General features: G+C 45.2%; 6 protein-coding genes across 6 annotated transcripts, besides 4 other annotated features; 3 read left to right on the forward strand and 3 right to left on the reverse strand.

Annotated features, from left to right (window-relative positions):
* Nucleotides 1–1,037: part of a mobile genetic element that runs on past the window's edge.
* A 2,063-nt stretch (nt 1,038–3,100) lies between these two features.
* Nucleotides 3,101–3,280: a microsatellite.
* Nucleotides 3,106–3,286: a microsatellite.
* Nucleotides 3,287–4,900: 1,614 nt separating this feature from the next.
* On the reverse strand, nt 4,901–7,945 carry NFIA_037680 (putative cytokinesis regulator (Byr4); the record flags this gene model as incomplete). The annotated part of the gene is made up of 2 exons (XM_001266090.1): nt 4,901–5,487; nt 5,542–7,945. 2 exons carry the CDS (start codon nt 7,943–7,945, stop codon nt 4,901–4,903), a joined length of 2,991 nt encoding a protein of 996 aa, XP_001266091.1.
* A 1,590-nt stretch (nt 7,946–9,535) lies between these two features.
* Nucleotides 9,536–9,560: a microsatellite.
* Nucleotides 9,561–9,589: 29 nt separating this feature from the next.
* NFIA_037690 (uncharacterized protein) lies at nt 9,590–10,964 on the forward strand (the record flags this gene model as incomplete). The annotated part of the gene is made up of 4 exons (XM_001266091.1): nt 9,590–9,749; nt 9,847–10,064; nt 10,117–10,423; nt 10,489–10,964. The coding sequence occupies 4 exons, from the start codon at nt 9,590–9,592 to the stop codon at nt 10,962–10,964; spliced, it is 1,161 nt and encodes a 386-aa protein (XP_001266092.1).
* Nucleotides 10,965–11,458: 494 nt separating this feature from the next.
* Nucleotides 11,459–13,565, reverse strand: NFIA_037700 (putative NADH-ubiquinone oxidoreductase, subunit G; the record flags this gene model as incomplete). The annotated part of the gene is made up of 3 exons (XM_001266092.1): nt 11,459–11,561; nt 11,614–13,495; nt 13,550–13,565. The coding sequence occupies 3 exons, from the start codon at nt 13,563–13,565 to the stop codon at nt 11,459–11,461; spliced, it is 2,001 nt and encodes a 666-aa protein (XP_001266093.1).
* Nucleotides 13,566–14,762: 1,197 nt separating this feature from the next.
* NFIA_037710 (putative ER to Golgi transport protein (Sly41)) lies at nt 14,763–16,474 on the reverse strand (the record flags this gene model as incomplete). Its single annotated transcript, XM_001266093.1, has 2 exons — nt 14,763–16,025; nt 16,079–16,474. The coding sequence occupies 2 exons, from the start codon at nt 16,472–16,474 to the stop codon at nt 14,763–14,765; spliced, it is 1,659 nt and encodes a 552-aa protein (XP_001266094.1).
* Nucleotides 16,475–19,560: 3,086 nt separating this feature from the next.
* On the forward strand, nt 19,561–20,871 carry NFIA_037720 (uncharacterized protein; the record flags this gene model as incomplete). The annotated part of the gene is made up of 1 exon (XM_001266094.1): nt 19,561–20,871. The coding sequence occupies one exon, from the start codon at nt 19,561–19,563 to the stop codon at nt 20,869–20,871; it is 1,311 nt and encodes a 436-aa protein (XP_001266095.1).
* A 1,188-nt stretch (nt 20,872–22,059) lies between these two features.
* Nucleotides 22,060–24,695, forward strand: NFIA_037730 (Pumilio-family RNA binding repeat-containing protein; the record flags this gene model as incomplete). The annotated part of the gene is made up of 5 exons (XM_001266095.1): nt 22,060–23,160; nt 23,218–23,844; nt 23,990–24,269; nt 24,327–24,417; nt 24,479–24,695. The coding sequence occupies 5 exons, from the start codon at nt 22,060–22,062 to the stop codon at nt 24,693–24,695; spliced, it is 2,316 nt and encodes a 771-aa protein (XP_001266096.1).
* Nucleotides 24,696–25,131: the final 436 nt, after the last annotated feature.

Below are 25,131 nucleotides of genomic sequence, written 5' to 3' on the forward strand. Positions count from 1 at the left end.
AGGCTAATTAGTTCTGATTCTTATTTCTTAAAAGTATTAATGATGACTAGTAGCTTCTTATTATATATCTTATAGTTATACTCTACTAGTATATTCTTCCTAGAGATATATATAATAGGCCTTAGCATACTATTATTATTATACTATAATATAGTAGCTCCTGTTACCTAGTTTAAAGTATCTATCTTAATTACTATTCTTCTATTAGGGTTAAACTACATGAGGATTAGGGCTATAGTAAATATCTTCTTTAGTAACTTAAAGGCCTTGGTCTACTTATCTCCCTATATAAAAGAGGCTCCCTTATGTGTTAGTGCTATTAATAGTTATATAATATCTAAGAAGTTCTATATAAATTAGTAATAGAAGTTTATGAAGCCTAGGAATGATTATATACTATATATAGAGGTAGGGGCCTGCTATTCTAATATAGCTTTTATCTTATTAAGGTCCATCTACACACCCTTACTAGCCTCTATTATAAATCTAAGATACTTTATACTTTTCACTTTAAACTCATACTTATTAATATCTAGTTATAACCCTATATTCTTTAAATATCTAAGTACCTAGTAGATATATTACTAGTACTCTGCTAGTGACCTATTAGTAAAGATTAGTATATTATTAATATATATAGAGGTGAATTTATCTAGAAAGTCTTAGAGTATCTAATTAATATATTATTAGAAGGTGCTTAGTATGTTTACTATACTAAAGGAGATAACTAGCTATTTAAATAGATTAAACTATATATAGAAGACTGTTAACTATTCATCTCCTAGGATGATATAGATCTTATAGAAAGTAGTAATAATATCTAGCTTAGTAAACTACCTTACTTTTATAATATACTTTAGGGTCTTATTAATTAAGAGAAATAGGTATTAATCTTTCTTTATAATTATATTTAAGGCATAATAATTAATATAAAATTATAGCCCACCCCCTAGCTTATAAGTAAAGAGTACTAGTACTATAGCTATAGAGCTACTAGTATAAATAAAGCCCTTATTTAATAATTTTATTAATATCTTCTATAGTACTAAGAGTTCTCTGCATAATATACTATATAATAGTTCTTATAATAGTTCTATTAGCTTCCCTTTCTTATCCTTAACTAGCTTAATTTAATAATTAACTCTAGGATAATATAGTAATAGCTTATTAGTCTTCTTCTTATTAAATACTTCTAGGAACTTATAGTAATATATTAGTAGCTTTATAGCTAGGTTAGTATACTTCTTAATCTATAAGGCCTTCTTAATATCCTTAATACTAGTAGTAAAGATTTATATAGTTTTATCTTTCCTTTATTATTAGCTATAAACTATAAACCCCTAGATACTAATCTACTTTATTATTAGTTTTAGCTTATTCTTAAGGCTTTCTCCTGTGAATCTATCTATAAATCTTAGTTAGAGTCTCTCTACTTTTACCATTACTCTCTAATCCCTTATCTATAGAATTCCTAAAATTAGATTAGTATCTTTACCTAGCTTATGCATTATATAGGTATAGACTATATAATAGTAGTTACTACTAATATATAGAGAAAATTAAGTAATAGTTAAAATAATACTACCTATTATGCTGGTATAGTTTTCTAGGTAGTTAGATTTAATCTTAATCTACTCTAGTTGTAGCTTCTAAATAAAGTATTCTACTATAACTATATAAGATATATATCTAGTATTAGAAAGGATTCTATAATTATGTTCTTTATTAATAATACCTAATATAATAAATTCAGGAGTGTTGAATATAATAGCTTATTAAAACTATCTATAATTAGTAAGTATATTATTTTTTTTTTAGGATATAGAGGATGCTAGCTCTTTAGCTATATTAATTATTTAATTAGCCCTTATAAGAGTCTCTTTATAGAAGTAACTTATTTTCTAACTTATTTACTTTATTATTTTTAAGTAAGGGTCTAATAGCTTAAGAAGTATATAGTAGCTTTAATTCCTTACTCTATAAAGGAATAGCTCCTAGGTACTAACAGCCCTTAATTATATAGTCTAATACTCTATAGTATAGGTATCTCCCTTTACTATAGTAATAAGATAGTTTAGTTTTATTAACCTACTTAGCATAGTGCTACTGGCAGGCTAAGGTTATAAAGAAGGGCTCCTAATCTATAGTATTATTAGGGTTTATTATAGCTGGGGCTGGATTTACTTAGGATATAAGGATATAGATAGTATAGCTATAGCTAGTAATCTATATATTCCTTCTATACTACTTAGCTTAGGCTGCTCCCTGTGCTTAGAAGGCCTTAATTTAATCTATGATTATTATAGCTATTAATAATATCTTTTAAAACTTACCTCTTTAATCATACTAAAGAGTTATATTTATATCTCTATATTTAAGGTGCTATTAATAAAGATTTACTTTATATTATTAGTCTAGCTATAGCCTCCTACTTCTATTAATAGCTAGTTAAAGTCTGCTAATATATTATAAAAGGGGTAGTTACCCTATTATAAATAGTATAGTTCTTCTATAGCCTTCTCTATATAGTTTCTATCTTAAAATATAAGATTAAGTTAGTTAATTATTTATTCTAAGTCTACTCTAGTTACTATATAATTCTAGGTATACTAATCTATCTAGGGGCTTATTATAGTAGTAGCTTAATCCTTAAGCCTAGTAAAAGTATATTATATATAGTTATAATAGCTACTAAATACTAGGTAGTTAACCTCTAGCTTCCTTAGGAGGTTAGAATAGAAGATATTATATATAGCCTTATTAGCACTGTCATATTAGTTAGGGTCTGGTAGAATTAGTTTAGGCCTCCTCATAGGTTCATCTACAAGGATAGTAATAGGGGTAGGTACTATAGGGACTATCTAAGGTGTAGATATTACTGCTGTAGAGGCAGCATCTGCCTAGGAAGTAATAATAGCCTGCTATACTTTAATTTAGGCTATATAATTAATGATCTCTTGTAGCTGCTGGGCTATTTAGGCCATGGGATCTATTTATATAGTGTTCTATTATAGTAGGTGTTCTTTGCTGGGTCCTTTAGGGGATGTTGACATCTGTAATAATATATTATTATAAGCTATATTATTGATTAGCTGCTTTGTCTAGTTTATCTAGTTTATCTAATTTATCTGATTTATCTGATTTATCTAGTTCATCTAGTTTATCTAGTTTATCTAGTTTATCTGGTTTATCTGGTTTATCTGGTTTGTCTGGTTTATCTAGTTCATCTAGTTCATCTAGTTTATCTGGTTTATCTAGTTTGTCTGGTTTATCTGGTTTATTTATTCTTCTAAAGATATAAGTAATTTCTAATATCATGGGCTAGAAGCCTTAGAAACCTATGACCTAGGTTTAGATGGTAAGAAATTGCTAAAGGAGAAATCTAGCTAGGGCTATAGTAGCTAAATATAAAAAGGAGTGTGTAAGTAGTTTATAGGTTATATAATAAAACAGATTACTATATTAATTAGTATAAAGTCATATGACCTGCAGCTGGTGTCTAGTTTAGATATGACTTCACAAGGGCCAAACAGCCTGAGCACCCAGCAGGCCCTGCCCGCTACAATATATATTACATTCATCTTCACATTGTAATAGTATAGTTATATAGACTATAAGCTATATAAAATTAGTATCTTAAGAGAGCCCTAGAATAGTACTTTTTTATTATAATTTTTTTTTAGAATTTTATATCCTGTGTGTAGTTAATAATATAGGAAGTATATGACTTTTTGGGATTTATCATTGAGATGTTCTTTGTTGCGCGACCCTGAAGACTAATGTTGTAGGGGTCAGTTACTATTATAGTATGCACATATTATGATCTGCCGAGCATTGGCCTTACTTATTGGTCCACTTTCATCCTCTAGCCATGAAGCCTTGAAAGTTCCGCTTTTTCCCATGCATGCAGCCACTGTTCTCTACAAGATGCATAGGGGTGCTATTGGTTGACTTGGCAAGGTGGACCAGAAGCAGCTTGTCGTAGTGGCTCATTCATAGAGAGTGCCGCTACGCTTCAGCTTGTGAAAAGAACCGAACTTGATATAGGGAGCAAGATGTCCCTACACTATTCTCTGCTAGTTATACTCGCTGTCAGTGTCATCCCCCCATAGCCCTACAGCTCTAGTAATACTATGGATTTCTTGGTCGGGAAAGATTGATTTCGGCCGGTATTAGATAGATATGCAGCATTATTGCTATCCAAGGCAGCTCTCAGCACTCACCTGCGTACATGAGCAACGCTTTACTCAATAACAGACATCACATCTCGTACAACAACACAGCCCGGTTAGGAATGAGCTACAACCTATGAGCCTAGATAGCACGAGAATTCAATCATAACGAATAGATCTATCTCGACTCTTATCTCCAACCATCTCCCTCGAGTCTAGAAAGATGAAACTTGAAACAAATAATTAAGCCAAGGTTAGCCCTAAACATCCAACCCGGCAGGAAAGAAGTGATGCGTATGCACAAACATGCCGATACCGGACCAAGCCACAAAGAAAATCAGGTTATTGGCTACAAATCTGGATAGGATATAGTATTGTGACAAATTATAGGTACACAAAAGTCACAATACAATCGCCGTCCCAGTAAAGTCGCAATTCAGCAGAAACAAGAAAAGGTCAAAGTCATCTCTCGCTGGCCAGTTACATCAAGGTCAACAAGAATTTATCGTAAGCTCATGCAGGAAGTTCATAGCAGCCGAGCCAGAACACCCACCCATATAAAAGCATCGTCCCAGTCGAGTCCTCAACTGATCAGTACCTCGACGCTCCATTCTATGAAAGGAACAGCAACAATAAGAACAGACCTCCACCAGGGCGCTTTCCTGGGTATGGCAACACTTCCCGATTAATAGTTATGCCCTCCGAAAGACGAAGTACGTTGAAAATGTTCACAAGCGGCGGACTTCTTGAGTTTGATGAGAGCCATTCAAACCAACTATATCTCGGATAGCCCACCTCCAACAGTTTCCATGTCTATCACGTTCGGATTGAACCCATTTTTCGACCTTTCGCCTCCACTTCTCTTCCTCGACACGTTGGCGTCTCACGAATTCTGGGCCAACATCAAACTCCTCTGTCATGGGCCACTCGTCTGATGAGTCGCCGCAACTCGGCTCATCACCACTCACAGTACGGTCGAGAACACCGTAGCTACCAGAACCTGGGCCACCTGGAGGTTTTCTCTGACTTTTTTCTTCGAGGTCATCAAGTCCGGCGAAGACATCGTCTTCAACCTGAACTGCCACCATCCCCTGTGCGCCCGGCTGAGATGATGCCAGCTTCAGCCAGCACATGCGTCGTGGATCGAAAACCATCCCGCCAACGACCTGCACATTCTGCATCGCACTCACATTGGTGATCAACGCAGGTGCCGGTTTGGGGGACTTTGGGGATCTTAGAGACTCAAACCCAATAACGGAAGTCTCGTTTCCCTCCCATTGGAAAGAGTCCGGATTGTAATGCATACCGTTCACGTCTAGAAAAAATTGTCAACACTAAAACAATCCAAATGTAGGGGGACAACACGTACACTTCGGTTCCTGGGAGCCCTTCCCAATTGACTTGATCAGGAAGGGCTTACCACCGGACGCTGTGACACCTCTAGTTTTTCTGCCAAGCGTCGCCGGGTTCGAAGGAACACGAGAGGTTTTAGGATTTCTCCAGTTCGAGCTGAGAGGACCAAGTGGATTGCTCTCACGACTTTTCAGGTTGAATGCCATCGAAGCGATACGTTGTTCTCTTGCATTTCTTGAGGCGTTTGTATCCCGCGCAAACCGAGGAGTAAGGTCGCATGATGTAGGGACAGTACATGGAGTCGACGGCGGTTTCAGAATGTCTGTTCGTGAGGGACGAGTCTGATTATGACCGAGTCTGCCGCGGAGGGACCTCGGCACACCGCGTCCAATTGGGTGCTTGATGAACTTGCTCTCTGCAAGGGAGGACGTAGGGAGATCGTCAAATGATTCCAGCTCAGTCCCATCGCCGAAGTTACGCCTCCGCGTAGGTCTAGTGATAGTCTGCTTCGCAGCTGTGATCAAATTTTTACACTGAGATTCATCAGTAATGCTGTTCGAAATCAGATGTCGACCTGATCGAGAATATCGAGATACAGGGACTCGTGAGCTAAGGATTTCGCCGGAACCATCGGAGTTTGTCCGACGAAAGTATCGAGGACCCTTTACGTTGACGTGATGAGATTGAGTTTCGGAACCCCCAGCTGGAATAAATGGCGTTTGGGCCTTGCGGTTCAAATATTTTGAGTCGCTTCCTGTGCGTTCCACTGGCGTCCTTGCTCGAACGTGAGAAATGGAAGGGCGCGCTGATTCATCTCCGCGAGAAAGAGAACCCTGTGAGTATGACACCTGCGCAGATTGCGGTACACTTCGAATAGTCGGCATGGATCGTTTGTTCCTGAGGGACTGTGTACCGCTAGGGGCGCGGTCGCTACTTAATGGGGTCTTGGGAGATCGAGAAGTCACAGATCGCCGGCCGGGTGTCGAAGGCGTCGGAGATGTCGATATTGGCCTTGAAGGCAGGCTAGAGACAGAGGCATGGGTTACATGGCCCCTCGCCCAAGATCGTAAGCCCGGAAACTTTGACAGCGGAGCTCCACTTTCTGAAACAGTCTCGAGATGTGTTGAATGACGGTCATGACCCAAGAGGCGCGGAATCCGAGTCCTGGGAGAAACCGCAGTATTTGTGAATGTGATGGAGGTTGTTGAACGGCGCGCCGGACTGCTGGGACGCTCAACCTTGTATTTTACGTTTGGGTTGAGGGAAAGCTTCTTTAAATCGAAAGCATCGCCGCTTTCAATTTCAAGACCCGCAAAAAAATCATCCGAGCCAGTCAGCTCATATTCGACCTGGCCTGATGGCGAGTAGCGTGGTTTATCAGTAGAGCCGGTATCCCGGCGCTTCTTCAGCATTGATTCCAGGTCCAGAGGACCCTCTGGAATTACAAGCCCATCAAGCCCTTCATCCTCGCTCTCGCCTGTCCGGCAACTGGAGGCACTAGGACTAACAACCGAGACTGCAGAGCTTGGAAGCGAACGGTGGTCTCTCTTTGTGCCACCGAAACGAATCCCTATACTACCTTCAGACCAATCCAGGTCGAAATCGTCTGCAGCAGGGCTAGTGGCCTCCGTACCGTCCTTGCGAAGAGCAAGATGAAGATGAAAATCATCTGCTGGTAATTCGAAGTCGTCCTCAACATTTTCGACCGGCGCATCGATCCCTGTTACGCTGTGCTCGGCAACTGATCTGGTCGATTTTGGTGATCGAGGCTTCGCAACTTTGATGGTAGGGACATTGTCAATATCCGCCAAGCTGTGATTGCTGTCATCCGCAAATTGACTCAGATTCGTCAGCGCTGACTGCAAGCGCATCGAAAGATCATCTTCCCATAAAGGAGAAGGAGATCTTTTCACCGGACTGTTTGTGGCTGAACTGAGCTGCCTGAGGGTCTCCGGGAAGACTGTGTCCTTAAACTTTTTGAGCTCGAGCGCAGCATCAGGACCTGGAAGCTCAACGTCGTCAGACCAATCGTCGATAAAGTTCTTCCTCGGTTTTCTTCGCCCAAGTCGCTTGATCGTTCCCCCAATGAGAGCCGATTTGGGAACGTTGACTGGCAAGGGAATCCCTGCATTCTTGGCAGACGCAATGGCGTCTTCGCTCAAATCTTCGTCGTCATCCGGAAGCTGAACCTGCAAATCCTCATCTTCTGCCGCGTTCGAGTCCAGGTCAGAGCGAGCAGACCGACGGGATGATATAGAGTCTCGATGACCTGATCGACGAGTGGATACATTCGTTACGGATGTAGCAGTAGACGCCGTACGGATATGGATGTCTTCGTAACAGTGTAGATCCCCATCGTCGTCCCAACACTCGATCGTCTCTTCGTCCCCATGTGGGACCTGACAGGTCGATGACTCCATGTTACGGACAGCTTATCGAAGAACCGGTGGCGACAGAAGAGAATATCATGTAATTTCAAGTTGGACCAACTTAGGACAGGCGATTCCAGGGAGCGGGCTCAGAAATCTCCCTCGCTAACACAGAGTCGGAAGCCAATTGGGGCATCATCCCGTTGTCCCTCGGTGGAAGTGCAGTATTCCCAACGCAGAGCGTCAATGGCTAACTCAAACCTGATGGCAGTACTGGGGATCTTCCAGGTACGTCTTACACTGCAGATTCAGGTTAAACTTAGACTCAGGGAGTTAGTGAGCACGTTGCGGAGATCAATGGAATCAAACGCTCCGGAAGACACCAGGAATAAACTGAAGATGTAGTATGCTGGTAAGTAGAACCGGTCGAGGTTTCTGAGGCACGAAGATCGCGGCGAAGTATGATTTAATTCAAGTGAAAATAGTTCAAACCTTCGATGTATGAGGTCGCAAGGTCACTAAGGTGGGTGGCGGGAAGGATTCCTCCCGGAGGGTGGAGGGAACGTGCTTTTAGGGGACGGGACAACCAAAGGGGTCAACAATGAGGAGACGATTGAAGTTCTTGGAGTATGTGACTGGGGACAATTAATCTCGCTCTCTGTTTCCCCACCCCCTCAACCTTATCTTTTTGATACAAATACTAATATTTCCTGTCACCTATTCGTCAGAGACGATTCTATTAAAAATAAAGCATTCACTGAGAGGAAAGGTTAAGGAAGCTCTTCAGATGAGGGGAGGAACACCCATGGCACCTCTCTCACTTGCCATTAACTTGTCTTGCTACGGAGTACTGGCTACCCAAATAGAGAAGTGTGCCATCAAAACTCTCTTTTTGTTCAGCAGTACCACTAACTTCTATCATACTGGCTGCATGGATACTTTTCAGCCCTCGGCCACCTAGGATGTGTGTTCACAAAGCGTCAATGTGATATCCAGCTTAAAAGGCGAAGTCGTTCTCCAAGTAATAGCCTGAGTCGCAGGCAATGGAATTTAAAGAGCCAAAAGGCGAGTGCTCAAATTTATAGCAAAATTTTGAGTAGCATTATGCATAAGTATCTGTATCATTGCGCCCAACCTTATGGAGGTGGTCGAATTTTCACGTCAGGTGTGTTTGTACTGCCTGAGAGCATTCGAGCTTGGTGTTGATTTGGGCGCTCGCATCATTGATTGGCTCATCCACAGCCGTTGATCTCGAGCAAATAACCTTTGTAAAGAGAGGTACTCTTGGGAGACTGTTGTCCTTGGGTATACGGAGTACAAGTCTACCTGCTGTAGATACCTATTTGAACCCTTGGCAACTAGCATCAACTCTTGGAAAGTTCGGCCGGACAACTTCGTGGGCGGCATTCTTGGCTGTCGATCATTCATGGTTGTGTTCGATCTTCACTAACATGAGGCTCTTCGCGGAACGGGTAGATTTCTCCAACCTTGGGTGACGTTGATGCCTAGCTGGCTTGCCATTCTCGTGGAAACAAGAATGAATAGGCAGCATAATGGCTCTATTCGATGAAAAACACACAGTTCTGAGAAATAAGCGGTTCTCTGACGTCTGATCGCTGAGCTGGTTTGCACGCATCGGCAATTAACCACAGCGATTAACCACAGCGCGCAACACCCAGCATACACTCAATCATCATGCCCTCCAGCACACTCGACCTCTCTCAGAGAATCCTCCGCATTTCCAGGAGTGATGATACCCAAGGTTACGTGCTCCTTCAGGTCTGCCCCACCAGCTCTAATGCCCTGAATCTGGATATTGCTGCGACGGAGGGAGAGAACCCCTATACTGGCACTGGTATGTTCTGATTGAATCATTTTCTGCGTGATCAGTTCATATATCACACCATCGTTTCCTTTCTGCTCTGAACAAATTTCTAAGGCAAGTGACACAGTGCGACAAACCTGCTTGAAAACTCTCTGCGCGAAGAACTACCGAGGTAGCGACGACGAATGGGTTCAAATCGTGTCATATGTTTTTGGTCAGCTCAAAGAATCCGTCCCAAAGTCCGAAATACTCTCTGGAATTGAATCTTCGGCGAGTATCATCGAATCGGGCGACGTTAGTAGGGAGCTAGTTATCACGATACGCAAACGAGTCCAATCCATCACAGTAGGCTCCCGTCATGAGCAATCTTTTCCCGTATCAATCTAATCTCAGACAGCAAAGGCTGGGTTCTGTGACCCTAAGACAGGATGATGAACAGGCGATTCAACTATTCGATTGGTCGGGTGCGGCTGTTGCAAGAGCAGATGCTCTCGCGGAACGTCTTTCCACTTTAACAGATCGTTATCGCGCCGCCGAAAACGCAATCCAACGACTCAACCAGCAGTTGGAAGAATTCATGAGCGCCAAGACCCAGCACGATGAGTTACTGATGGCCAATTTCGTGCAATTGTTGAATGAGAAGAAGCTCAAGATTCGCAATCAACAACGCCTCTTGGCCTCTGCAAAGGTAGACTCTGAAAAAGGTATGATTTCGTTGTGGCAATTGCATTGAATATATGGCATCATTGACTCATGGCATTCAATAAAGCATCAGAGATTCGGTCAGCGATCCCGGGCACACATCCTCTCTCTGGCCCGTCCAATTCCAAAACAAAGCGATCCGCGCAAGAGATGTTAGACAGTGAATCCGATAGTGAGGACGGATTTGAGAGGATGGAAGTCGATCACGATGGGCAAAACGATGGTCGCTCAGACGATCAGGAAACAGAAGATGAAGAAACTTCTACGCCCCAGCCCCTTGAAGATGACGAAAACACCAACACAGGCGAAGCACTTGCGTCACCATCAATAGAAAACGAGCGCGAAGACAACAAGCAGGCATCAGGCGAAACACCTCAAAACAGCACTATATTAACAAATTCAGCCGTCCCACCACCCCGAAGAGAGCTTCCGTTTGTTAAGAAGCCACAGGTGAATCATATGCCACCAAGATCAAATGAATCCGTCGCCGCAGGGGAGGATGCTGAAGCAACGGCGGGGGAAACTGATGATGATGAGTTGTAATTTGCGGCGAGCGCTGCGGATCTGAACTTCCTAGAACTCGAAGTTTCAACTACCGACGCATATAACATCTTTTCCTCTCTGGGGCATGTTCAACACTACGTATGACTACTATATCACTTCAATTAGAGCGAATAAAGCGAGATAACACTCCAGGAGCTTATTCAGAAGAGCTGCAACATCCCAATTTACACCCTCCTTTGAGCCAGAAGAACGGACCATATTACTGATGGAAGGGTCCACGTTGAATAGCTTCTTTTGACTCGGAAGACGGTCATTTTCTCCACATCATATGTACATATTCACCTCCCCAGATAGTTTTGAGGATGACCGACAACGATTCGGAGTTACACTGCCCATGTAAAATGGAAAAGACTCGATAACTATGGGGAAACAAAAAAGGGGGCAAAACAATACTTAGGTGGTACAATGAAAACGCCTGATCCAACAGACAAAGGAGAACAGACCGAAATGCCCGCCATACGAGCCTGCGTGTCCTAGCCGTACAGAGCCTGGGGAGACATTTCACCAGCAGCCATAAAGTTCGTCTCTGGATTCCCAGTGGCCTTAGCTGCTGAACAGCGGGCCATGGTCGGGGAACTAGATTCTCGATTAGCGGTGGACATGACGCAGATTTTAAAAATAAACTGACCTCCGAGCAATGGAATTAGTAAAATAGAAGTCCTCGATAACCTTCCTGAAAGGTGTATCAGTTGGCTGAACGCCCTTGTTCTGGTCAACCAGTTGTACTTTGCTCAGTGAGCTCAGGGAGGTTGGCTCAACGACATCGTACCGGCGCATGACAGGACTGATCTCCTCCATGCGATCGCGGAGTGCCTCAATGTCGTCGTAGGGAAGCGGTTTGTTGAGGAATTCACTGGCAGCACGGATAATCTTCCAGTCGTCACGTGCGGCACCAGGCAAGGACGTGGCCGCCCGAGTGACTTGGACACGTCCTTCAGTGTTAATATATGTGCCCGACTTCTCGGTATATGCTGCACCGGGGAGAACGACGTCGGCCAATTGAGCACCACGATCACCGTGGTGGCCCTGATAAATGACAAACGCATCGCTCGGAATTTCGCTTTGACTAACTTCATCTGCGCCTAAGAGCCAGATCATTTTCGGCTTGGTCTGCGCTACTTCTGAAGATGGCGTAGTGAAGCCGACTTCATAGGCAGCGGCACGGGATGCAGCACGTTGAAGAACGTTGTAGCCTTGCCATTCAGGGGTGTTGAAGTTGTTTCGATGTTTTTCAACGAAGCTGCCAACAGTTTCGAAGACGGATTTCGCATCCTGATGTTCAGCTGCGGCGCTTCCGACAATGATCATCGGCCGCTTAGCGGAAGCAAGTTTCTCCCCGAATTTTCCAGACAAAGCGGCCTTCAACGAAGAGGTGTCTGAGCCAAGGTGTTCGTATTCAAAAGTGCTTTCAAACTCCTCTCCAACCAACCCAATTTGGAGGTCTGAGCGAAGATACTGCTTGCGTATGCGCGCATTGAGAACAGCTGCTTCATGGCGAGGATTCGTAGCCACCAGAAGGATGACATCCGCTTCTTCAATTCCGTAGATTTTGGAATTGAAGAGGTAGTTTGAGCGTATGTCAATTCCATGGGCAATGGGAGAGTCGCCTCTCGGCTGATCCAGAGCTAGGTTATCGGATCCAAGCTTGTTAGCTAAGTCTTTCATCGCCACAAGCGACTCGGCATCGACTAGATGCCCTGCGACAGCCTTGAATTCATTCTCTTTCAGCTGCAGTTTCTGCTGAGCGCTAGATATCTCAGTTAAGGCTTGCTCCCAGGTTGCAGGAACGAATTTTCCGTCTCTCCGAATCAATGGCGTCGTCAGTCTCTGGGTCTTCAAACCGTCACATGCAAACCGAGATTTATCGTCGATCCATTCTTCATTGATATCGTCATTCAATCTCGGAAGCACTCGCATGACTTCCATGCCTCTAGTATCTATCCGGACATTGGAGCCCATAGCATCGTGAACATCAATAGACTCCGTGTGCTTCAGTTCCCATGGACGAGCACGGAAAGCATAGGGTTTCGATGTTAGAGCACCAACAGGGCAAAGGTCAATTATATTCCCGGAGAGCTCGGAGTCGAGGTTCTTCTCCAGGTAAGTCCCAATCTGCATATCGTTACCTCTACCGGTAGTTCCGAGGTCCGGAGCACCAGCTACATCATTCATGAACCGAACGCAGCGAGTGCAGTGTATACACCGGTTCATGGATGTCTTGACGAGAGGTCCGATATTTTTATCTTCAACAGCACGCTTTCCACCAACCTCGTGGAACCGACCGCGGTCAGCTCCGTAGCGCATTGACTGGTCCTGAAGATCACATTCACCTCCCTGGTCGCAGATAGGACAATCAAGAGGATGATTAGCCAGTAGAAATTCCATAACACCCTCCCTGGCTTTATGCACGAGCGGCGAGTCTGTTTTGACATTCATTCCGGGCTGCACAGGCCAAGCACAGGATGCCACTGGTTTGGGAGCACGTTCAACTTCAACGAGACACATACGACCTAGGAAGTTAGAGTTAACTCAATCAATTGAAATAGGCCTTTGAGGGGACATACAATTTCCCGCAATCATTAGTTTTCTGTTTATTGTGTTAGCAAGCTGATTAACTAAAATGAGCGAGGAAGCCATACTCATGATAGCAGTATCTGTAGCAAATTCGTCAGTCACACTGGCCAATTCGTAACTGCTCAATCATTCATACCTCGGAATTGTCACGCCTGCCTTTTCACAAGCCTGAATGAGGGCCGAGCCAGCTATAATTCGGTGTCAGTAGGGATACAAGCACCGGGCCATAGGAGATTCGAGCGACCTTCTACTGAAACCTTTTTGCCATCTGATTCACAAATGTCAGCGCAAAGATACTCGTCAATTCAGAATACCCGGTCTATCCCACCGATTGTGAGTTCCACCTCAGCAGAGCGAGGGGTTGTCGTCGCGAAGGTCCTGTGCTTGTTCAATTTAGGGACCCGGAAGGACCGGGCGGCCGCACGAAAAAACTGCGGCCGCATAGCGAGATTGAGTCAAATGCCTTGAGAAGGAAAAAATAGAAATAACCTGGGATGACGGAGAAGGAGAGAGGGTGGTAGAAGCGAAGCGTTGGCAGAGGTTGTTCTTGTTAGGACCACTTTTGGCGTGCTCCCTCGGATTCTGGCAGACGCTGGTTCGAACATTACTCGCAAATTGCCGCCTGCGGATTGGTTCGGATGCACGGAGCCTTCGTTATTCCGAATCCTAACTTTTAAAAGAATCCCGCCGAGCTCAGGGTCCTCCTCTCCGTTTAATCAACAAAACTCATTCACGGGCATGATTTATTGTAGGAGGCAGGACATCGACAATACCTATCTCCTCTGCTACATGACCCAAGACCAGAGGCACTGAGCTGGAGCTGCTTAGGGTTACCGCCGCCATAACGGTGGCACTGCCTCATGATGGCATAGTTCCTTACCGACAGTTGCTACATAACCTTGTCCCAAATTTTAACCAATAAATTTTACGGCTATCAGCTGACACAATATCAACTTCCTTTTCTGCTTCTCTTATTAATATCGTTCCAAAATCGAGCGGTATCTAGTGTAAAAGACCTCATCTGATACTGATCAAGAATTATATAGTAAAGTGTCTGGTTTCTTTATTGTGAATACAAGCGAACTTCTCGAAAAATTCGAACCCTAAAGTCGGATTATGTGCAATCAAAAAACTACACATCGATGAAAAAACAATGCTATAGTAACCAAAACATTCCATGATCTATAATGTACATTCCGCATGCTACTGAGCGTCGCCTGATTGCCAAGTTGACTCTTGTTTCGTACCAGGTGGTAGCCATGTCCTGGACGTGCTACTTCCTCTCGGCCGAACATGATCGAATGCGTCGTCTTCTTTTTTCGAGTTCGCCGCCAAAGCAGCAGAGCTGTCAATAAAGTGAGTTTCACCGGTTCTCGAAGGTGGAAAGGCGTAGCCATTCGAATCCCACGTTCTCTTTGTTTGAACACTTAAGGGAAGAATGGTTTCTTTGGTGCGAAAATGATCGGCGTTTGCTCTTCGGTCTGCCACATCGTCATGACTATTGCGATCATAGAGATACAGCCCAACGAAGGTGAGTGCGATACCGAAAGCTTGTAAACTAGTTGTGGAGCTGCCAAACCATACGATCGCAACGACGATGACGAAGACTCTCTTGACCAGAGAAGCAACGGAATAGGACACTGGGGATATCATTGATAGCAGAACAAACGCCAGAATGTTTTGCGCAAAGTGTGAGATTCCATTGAATACGAATTCCACGAAAAGCGCACCGTGATCCAAAGAGTTGTCTTTCTCTGATAAAGAGATGGCACCATCTTGCATGAGATCTGAGACCAATCGATAACCTTCGCTGATAAACCAAATTGGCAACGTGAGGATGAAGGCGAGGCCCGAGCAATAACAGAGGAGATTTAGTTTGTCCAACTTCTTTCGACTGCTTGCCTGAGGTTCCGACTCTGCGCGGGAAGCTTCGTTGAAGAGTTTTTTAGAAAAGATATTCTGAGAGACGAAAACCAATGCCGCTAGTAATGCGCAAAGGATGCCAAAGAAATTTGTCGAAAACCCAGTAGAACAGGCGAGCATGACACCTAGGGTCAACGGAACAAGAGATAGATAAGTGGCTTTGGCATACCGAATGCGAAAGAACACTCGATATGCTAAAACGGTAAAAAGGGGCGAGAGGCCTTTGATGGTGTGAACCAGTGATACTGGTATCTGAGAAGTAGCCATTGAGCTGAGTATATGTCCAGCTAATTGAAAAATTGCCAAGGGCAAGGCTGTTACGATAACATCGCGGGACGGGTAGCGTATGCCGTTCCTGAGAGCCGGAACATTGTTCTTTAGCCAGGGGAAGATCGCCGACAGATATGCCAACAGTAGACACCATATTGAAACAAATGCAAACTGTACGACCGTGAGAGTAATCGGTTTGGGAAGAGCATTCAAAATGGATTTGGAAGATGTGTTCGTAGTAGCAGAGGTCATATACCATATAAGGCAAAGTATCTCGACAAAAATTAGTTTCAGGATAGAGAAAGAGCGAGAGCGTATGAGCTTACTATTAATCGATACGAGACCGGCGCTCGCAGCGCTTGAGCCAATTCCTGAGCATTGGCACTAACGCTGGCATTGCGTGTTCTAATCGTGGTAATGGCTTCGCTAATGCTTTTTCTCGTCTTGTGTTTCGGAGGTCGGATTGGTCCTTTGGTATAGTCTCGAGGCAGGTAGCCTGCCTTTCGCGGCTGCCAATGATCACTCGGCTCATGTTTTGATGTGGGATTCGACTTGGGCTCCCCCGACTCTGTTGTCTTTTGGTAGAGGCCCTCGTCAAATGGTGGAAATTGATCTATCGGGCTCGTCACCGACTGAGAATTGGGTGCTTTTGCTGGCGGTTGAATTTCTGGCTGTCGTATGGATGAGCGCCTTCCGATGCCGGTCACCGTGGTCGTAGTCATGTTTCACATTCGAATCCTGCGATTACTTGGGTAGGTATCTTAAGCACTGTGTGGTAGGCATATTTTAGTTATATAGACTTCTCCAACAAACGAAAGGGACCATTGCGGCTGAAATACGATACCTTGTGACGATTGCTAATGGGTCAAGGAACAAATTGCAGCTCCTGAATCTATGTTGATTTGTTCTGGAAAAAATTCCCCTTCTTCAAGTCATTTATCAGCAGGACAAGATCCATAGAATCAAAAGTGAGAAGATGCGTGGTTAAAAGGCTTTAGTTCTCAACGCCCAGAAGATGCTACCTATATCTAGGTAGATACCTCATTAGTGAGTCGTTTGCGGCCTTCCCACTGGGGTGACGAAGTCTCACGAATTCGGCAGAAGGTAGCGAATGAACATTGAGGATCAGGGCCACGCAACAAACCACATGCCAAGAACCGGGGCGTCCTGTGGTCATGTTGGTACCCTGTCATATTCCATAAAGACTAAAAGTACCTATCTGTCTTTCTACAGAGTAGACTAGATAGTTTACACAAATTGAATTGCCAATTTTTGCTGCTCCGAGTAGCATTTTCTAACACCCATCGACCGCTAGTAATATACATATGGTCATCTTCCGGTCATGTTGCTCATCTCATATGAGTATCACTTAATGACACCTACCCCAGCGTAAAAGGTGTTCTGATAGTCGTGGCAAATGCATTTATTGCCTTAGATGATGTCCGGTGGGACATAATGAACTCCGTGTCTAGGAGGTAATAATAATCTCTAGACACAGAAAGGTAAACTAGCAAGGGCAACTACATCAAGACGCGATAGTAGTACCTTAGTATCTACTAGGTCAGTTGTGTGCCAGAATGGAATCTATACTAGGCGAATCGTCTTCAGATTTGTCTATTTCGCATAGTACATGTAGTCTGACCATCTGGGTGCTGCAGTCTGCAAATAAATGTCACGTGACCGAGTGCTTTTTCTAACTACAGGCGGTAGCTACACGTTGCTTTGATATTCAAAAACGACGTCTTGTTCAGTTTCAAATCAAGTATCATTGCACCTTGAAGCCTATGAGATATCAACTTGACTAGCCTACCTGAATGTCTTTATAATGAAAACCCTTGGCGCCGAAACCGCTAGTATTCATGAATACCACCCTGTGATAACACGTCGAAGTTGTCTGGCCACTCTTATTGTGATATGTCTTTATTCTGGAACCACTGTATGCAGCGGTCTTCTTGTAGACAATGATTCACCTCAGCTCCTTCTTGCGCAAAATCTCGCAAGCATCTCATTCTCAGATGAATGGCAGCTACTTGGCCCTTTCCAATGTGGTACCAGAGGTTCGTGCCGCTTTCAGGCGCCTTAGCTGAGAGCCAGCCACAAACAAATGGAAAGTTGCGAGCTGATTTGAATGCAATCTCCCAGAGGCTGTCTGGGGTGCCGATCCCTTGGAATCTCATGGTGGTTTTCATAGCCTTTCTTTTGATGCAAATGCAAGCTTCAACAGCGCGCTAGCAGTCAATGGGAGCGTCAAATGGAAAACTGCCCGAGCTCTCACACACAACTTTGCTCCAGGAAAAGCTAGAACGGAGCTCCATGTGAGCTTCCCAGAAATAGACTGGAAGTTCACGCAAGCTGTCTATGGATGGTCTGCTCTACAATATCAGGCCTGGGCGCGCGGATCATTGAATATTGGCCATTGGGCCCCTCAGTCTGTGGCAATATTCACAAGCGGGCTCCTTGAGATTGTGATTGATGGCAAGCGGCATTTTGGAGGAGATTTTTATGACTATGGCACAGTACCCATCATTATTGATTTAAGTACAGGTGACCATGTGGTTGAACTGCGGCTTATTCGCGATGTTCGAGCTTCGGGCGCGATAGGAGAGCCCACGATCGTAGTGTCGCTTGCCGCGGAAATCCGTAACGAACCTCTAAGTGTCGATAAAGAAAGTCTGCTGCTGCCAGACATGTGCCGTGGCAAGCTCGGTACACCTTGGGCATCAATCAACCTATATAATAACATCGCGGATCGGATCGCGGTTCTTGCCATCAGCTCAATTGGTGTTGGTGCCAATTCTCTGCCTCTTTGAAAGATACGAAAGGAGAGTGACACGTACTTAGGACTGCCGGCATAGTCTGGTGATGAATGAGCCACTAGACTTGCTTGGATATCAAGCACGACCTCTCGTGTTCCGGATCTACCTTGGTGATTCGTCCCAAAAGGAGTTATCGGCTGAAATATTGTATAAAATACACCGCGGGAATGATGAGATAGTCCAAACTTACCCACTCCGTTTGAGACTCACTGAAAAATCAGTATCCCAGGGCCAGAAGCTTACATACTATTATGCAGGCATAGTCTCTTATGCCATCCTGCGCCCTCCCCCAGTGATATGTGCACCTGCTATTCCCGAGGGAGATGGCGCCTTGCCTGTCATTGTTGGCCTGCATGGTGCAGGTGTCAAGGCAGACAGTGTACAAGTTCGTGAGATGTTGGATGCCGCGTATGGTACTTGCGCGTGGATATTATCTCCCAGCGGGGTTACTCCTTGGAGCGGCGACGATTGGCGTGAGTTCGTCGTGTTCCTTATCTTGAACCCCCTATGTCGTCCTAGAACATCATGTTCCACATTGCATGGGTCCGCTGCCTTCCCAGCCTATGCATTCCATTCTCACGATCATATGGACACTCTTCTTTCCACGTCTTAGGTGGCATGAAAGAGGTAGCAATTACTAAGGAAGAGGCTAACTGACTGGCTATAGATACTTGGGGTGCTGGAGACGTCGAAGCTGCTGTGAACGCAATTCCACGTTGGATTGACAGTACTGGGTGGGATAAGGTGCGCGTATCACAGGAAGAATGGATAGTCGTCGGACATTCAAATGGAGGTATGATCTGTTAAATAACCGATTTCTCAAATCGCTAAAACTCTTGTAGGGCAAGGAGCGTGGTTTTTGGCCACCCATTATCCTGACAAAGTAATCGCCGCAGCGCCAGTGTCGGGCTACTCATCCATTGAGAGTATGTCGAGAACATCAGTTTCGACGGTTGAGAGTGCTAATACAGGTAGATTACGTACCTTACAACATGTGGCGGGATTCCGAGCCTCTGCTCTCATTCGTGCTCTCGAGGTCACTGTCAAGCTTTAAACATGAGTTGCTGCTAAGCAACGTTGCGGGTATCCCGATATTACAACAGCACGGCTCAATTGATGACAATGTCCCTGCGTTTCATTCGCGCTTGATGCATGAATTACTTGGACAGACCCAGTGGCGATCACAATATGATGAATTGCAAGGCCAGAATCACTGGTTCGATGGCGTATTGACCACCCCATCCCTTCTGGCATTCTACAATGAAAGTGCCACCTTTCCTCGTCGACCCAGGCTTCCTTTGGCATTCACCATCACTGTTCCGTCCTCAGCAAATATTGCGAAAGGCGGGATCTATGTCGATCAGTTGCGATCTCCTGACAAAAACGGAGTAGTGCAGGTCACAAGAGATGCGCATAGCGGTATCTGGTACCTAAATACGACCAATATACATCGCTTCCACCTTTCGCCAAGGGTCTTGAATTTCACAATGCCCTCTGCGCTAGTTTTGGACGGCAGGGATCGTTTTGAAGTGGGTTACATCCGGCCTGAACGCGTGTGGTTTCTGAGAGATTCTCGAGGAAGGTGGACTGTCTCAGAGAGAGAGGATTGGCGCCAATTGAATGAGCGGTATGGTCGTCAGCTCGGAGCTATGGATGCCATCCTGCGCACCAAGGGCACCTTCAACATCAACATATGCTCAGCTGGGATTGAGCACATAGCTGTGCAAATCAGTCGTAATCTTCTACAATATTTTGCTGCAGATTCCCAACTATCACGGCAATGCGGCTCCCTAATTAACTCCGCCAGCAATCAGGACCGAGTTGTCGATAGCGGGAATGTTATCACACTCGCCCTGGGCAACGAATTACCTTCATCGAAGCTCATATCATTTCCGATTCGCAGACAGGGCCAAGGTCTCAGTCTCTTCCAGGGCTGTTGCTGGCCTCGGGCAGACACAGAGACAAGCCCCCAGTCCAGCATGAACCGAGAGTGTAAGGTATATGAATTCCCCTTCGAGCGAGGCATGGGCGCCCTCTTCCTCCGCCCTTTGGAGAATGAGAGACTCGAGCTTGTTGTATGGGGAGCAGACTTGTCTGGTCTCGAGCAAGCTGCACGTCTTGTACCTACCCTCACAGGTGTGGGGCAACCAGATTTTCTCATTCTTGGCGATAGGTGCCGTTGGCAGGGACACGCTGGAGCATACGCAGCTGGTTTTCTCGATAGATCTTGGCAGATATCGTCCGGGTCTTATATTCGCGTAGATGCCAGCGTGAATGAGCAAAGTTTAAAATGCGGTGCTTGATCAGCCTGCGATCCTGGCGATATTGAGGCAACTCAAGCATGGTTATGAGGATGGACATGTCACTCCGGAAAGGTAAGACCTGATATCATGATCTATCTTCAGTACTATGTAATGTCAGAACACTGAAGGTATTCCCCCTCAATCTAAATGTGACTTAAAACCATGATGTTCCGTGTCACGTTCGGCTCAACGTATCAGTTCATTGATTTATTCATACTAGGCTTAACTTCTCTTTCTTGTTGGGATTTTGAACATGGCTCTAAGTGTGGCGTCGTCACCTGGGGGTCCTTCTACTTCAGGTACACTACTGCAGCACACTTCATTGCAAGAGTGATCCCTTCTCTTGATTTCCCTCCTGCCTATTCTTCGCTCTCTTTTCTTTTTGATCATTATCTGATATCTTCTACTACCAGCGCTCCTTCCTCATCACGGCACTGTCTTGAGTCTAGTTTGCATCAGGCATCTTACCTTTCGGTGGTCTAATGTCGAAAGAATCCATCCTTTCTCTCACGTAGAGACTCCCATCTGTCATCTTTCGTCCCTTTCTTTTCACAATAAATCATATTTCTCGGCTTAACACCATCTTTTCGACAATTTGCTCTCTGCCAGCTTGCCTTTACATCTGGAATACTCATACATTGCCAGGTGTGTTTGCCTTTTTGAGTACCTTTCTACAATTGCTTCTTGTCTCCTTCAAAACTTCGCCTCAAAGACTGGCTGCGGCAGATTTCGAACCAGCGAAGACTTAAGTACGCCTAGCAGTTGAGGCCGGCAGGATGTCCATGCTTTCAACTGGGTCCCCTAAAACGGATCGCCGACCATCGCGAACAGAAGCCCTTTCAGGCAATCAGATAGTTGAAGCACAGTTTATACATTTTGGATGTGAAACATCGGTAAATTGAACAACTCCTAGCTTTGAAAGTTATATTTTCCTTGAATCAACCATAGTCTAACGCATTTGAATGATATTCACAGGGACGCAAGCAATCCAGCAGTCCAAGCAGCACACCAGACCCTCTGGTGTCTTGCAAACTCGGAAATTTGCAGCCTACTGCTGGTGAAGTCGTCGATGTTTCATCCAATAAGGTCAGCACTTCTCTGCCAGGTCCATTAATACCCATTGTCTCACAAATCTAGAAGCAGAAGCTGGAGCATTTGTCCACTGCCTACCCAAGCAGAAGTTCCGAGATGGAAAAGCTATTGGCCAAACTTTCTCCCAAGCCTCAATCCTCTCCTTTCAAGCCTGTTGAGAATCGAGAGATACTCACGAGGCTGTCCGAGCAACAAGCCTTGCTTGAGCAACAGAACCATCTCCTGACAAGCAACAGTGCTTCGATCGAGGATCATGTTGATTGCGACAAGAATTCTGCAGTGAAGCCACTCACTTCGACATTGGAAATATCGCATGCCACCGAGACCATAGATAATGCTTGCTTTGTCCCCACGAATACTGAGACGTCTGAAGTGCTCCGCCTCAAGAAGGAACTGCTCGCTGCGAATTCTAAGCTGGCCCTCCAGGAGCAAGAACTCGCACAAACACGAGTTATCAAACACACTCTGGATCAAGCTCTTGGAACACCCTCTGAAGCTGACTTCAACGGGCGTGAAGTCACCGAGCACACAATAAGCCATTTGCAAAGTGCCTTCAACGCGTCCAGCTCAACCTTCACGCAGCCGCATGAAGGATGGAATACCCATGACGATTCACAATCAGACGTCTCTGAAACACTATCCACAGGCGCGTACAGCAGGGCTCGAGGATTCTGGTGGCCCCAGACGCAGCAGGTATTCGGCATGCATATGAATGCTCCAGCTGGTGAAAAGGCCTACGGTGAGCATGTGTCTCTCTCAAGCAATACCTTTGGTCCAGAAGCCAACAGGTTCTGGACCAACCCCACTGCAAGTCTTAGCATGAATGGCTCTTTTCAACCACATCGAGTTCTTTCGGGTCCCTCCTTCGGGACCTGTAATTCCACTACGCAATACTCTGAGGGTCCAACTCGGTATCTTCATAGCCCAAATAGTGCTCAGCGACGCTCAGTACCCCATGTCAATCGTGCTGGCCCTTGCTTTTCAGCCCAGAATCCTTCGTGGGAAGCGTCGTTTAATACTGCATCTCCCAGCAACCAGCTTCCGCGAGCCCCTACAACTCGACCGTGCAGCACGTATCAGCAGGTGGGTTTATACCCAATCCCACCTTACCAAAGACCTATCGGAACCTCGCTTTCGCCTACGGCAAATGAGTTTACTTTCTCTGGCGCAAATGCGGTGCCCTGGACGACATCTCCGGTGAGTTTCCACCAACAATCATCCATGCAATCTTGTCTCCTCTGCTAAAGCAAATAGGTCGGCCCAACCACTTTGCAGACCTATATCTCTCCTCTTGAACCACTCAACTACCGTCGGCTCCTCGATAAAAATGTGTCTTGCGACTGGAAATATATAGTGGACAAAATTGTCTGCAATAACGACCAGCAAGCCTCTATCTTTCTTCAACAAAAGCTCAAAGTTGGAACAGCTGAACAGAAATATGATATCATTGAAGCAATCACACATCAGGCGTATCCGCTCATGGTCAATCGTTTTGGTAACTTTCTTGTCCAACGTTGCTTCGAGCATGGAACTACAGAACAAGTCGTTGCCATAGCAAACGCCATCAAGGGCAACACGCTGAGCCTTAGCATGGATCCATTCGGATGTCACGTGGTTCAAAAGGCTTTTGACTGTGTCCCAGAAGAACACAAGGCTGTCATGGTTCATGAGCTTCTTCGCAGAATTCCAGAAACGGTTATTCATCGGTACGCATGTCATGTGTGGCAGAAGCTTTTCGAGCTGCGTTGGAGCGGGGAGCCTCCTCAGATTATGGCGAAGGTCAATGAAGCCCTACGAGGAATGTGGCATGAAGTTGCTCTGGGTGAAACTGGCAGTTTAGTAGTCCAGAACATTTTTGAGAACTGTGTAGAAGATGAGAAGGTGATAGTTTCCCCAGTCCCCCGCTCGGAACGCTTGTTTTTCATCTTTCGTCCTTGTTGCGCGGATTTACATCTCGGCAGTCTTGTGTCGACCGAGCATATCTATTTTTGAAACCAGATGATGAACTGCGCTAACGCTTATGTAGCGTCCGGCTATTGAAGAAGTATTGGCAAAGATCGATGTGCTCGCCCATGGCCAATTCGGAAACTGGTGCATTCAACACATCTGTGAGCATGGCGCTCCTCAAGACAAGAGCCGAGCCATTGAACACGTTCTCCTTTGGTCAGTCGATTACAGTATGGATCAGTTTGCCTCCAAGATCGTTGAAAAATGTCTCAAGATAGGGGGCTCCGAATTTTTGGATCGCTACCTCGCCCGGGTCTGCACTGGCCGTACTGATAGACCCAGAATGCCCTTGATCGATAGTGAGTTTCTTCAGACTGAATTAAATGTGCTCCACCGACTGAGTTGATTTTCGACAGTTGCTGGAGATCAATATGGGAACTACCTCATCCAGTGGATTTTGATGAATGCTGCACCTCATCAGCGTGAATTGGTCGCCAGCCACATTCGGTATTGCCTTGCCTCTCTCTCTACCTTTACCGATATAGCGATGCTCATACAATCATCATAGGAAGCACATGGTATCTTTGCGTGGCTCCAAGTTTGGTTCACGCGTGGCAATGCTCTGCTGCAATCCATCCCATACCACCCGTCCCGGACCCGGAGCGGGCATGCAGATCGGCCGTTTCAGCAATCTCAACGATGACCGGTATCATCTGGCAGGCCAAAATGGAGGGAGATTCAGCCGCGGAAACCAGTGGAATCCAAACTATCCACCATTTCGTTGACTGAGCCTCTAGGAATTTCGACCAGGCACAGCGACACTGACGTTCGCATACTGCAAGGTATGAATGTAGGAACGAGCAAATGTTATCGACATTCTTGTGGCAAACAGGCAATTCAGGATGAAATTCTTATGTTGTTTCTTGTGCCTGAAGGCTGGCAATATTCTGTGCGAGTTTCCAGATAACCGGTTGAACTCATCGAGAGATTGTGCATTTTATTTTCTTTGTGTTTCTGGTTTAGTATAAGTTGTTTCCCTTTTATGGTTGAGTGAGCGATCATATGATGGAAATAGTCGTATCCCAGTGCATTGCAAAGGTATTAGCAGGTATGGGATAGTATGCTGGGACTTAGATAACGTCCAATGACAAGTGTATATCCCGGATCGTCTCCTGGAATGTGTGCGGTTCGATGGCTGTCAAAGTCATTCTCTACATAGCC

Source organism: Aspergillus fischeri, genomic scaffold (genome assembly GCF_000149645.3).
Source record: "Aspergillus fischeri NRRL 181 1099437636247 genomic scaffold, whole genome shotgun sequence".
Classification (NCBI taxonomy): Eukaryota; Fungi; Ascomycota; class Eurotiomycetes; order Eurotiales; family Aspergillaceae; genus Aspergillus; species Aspergillus fischeri.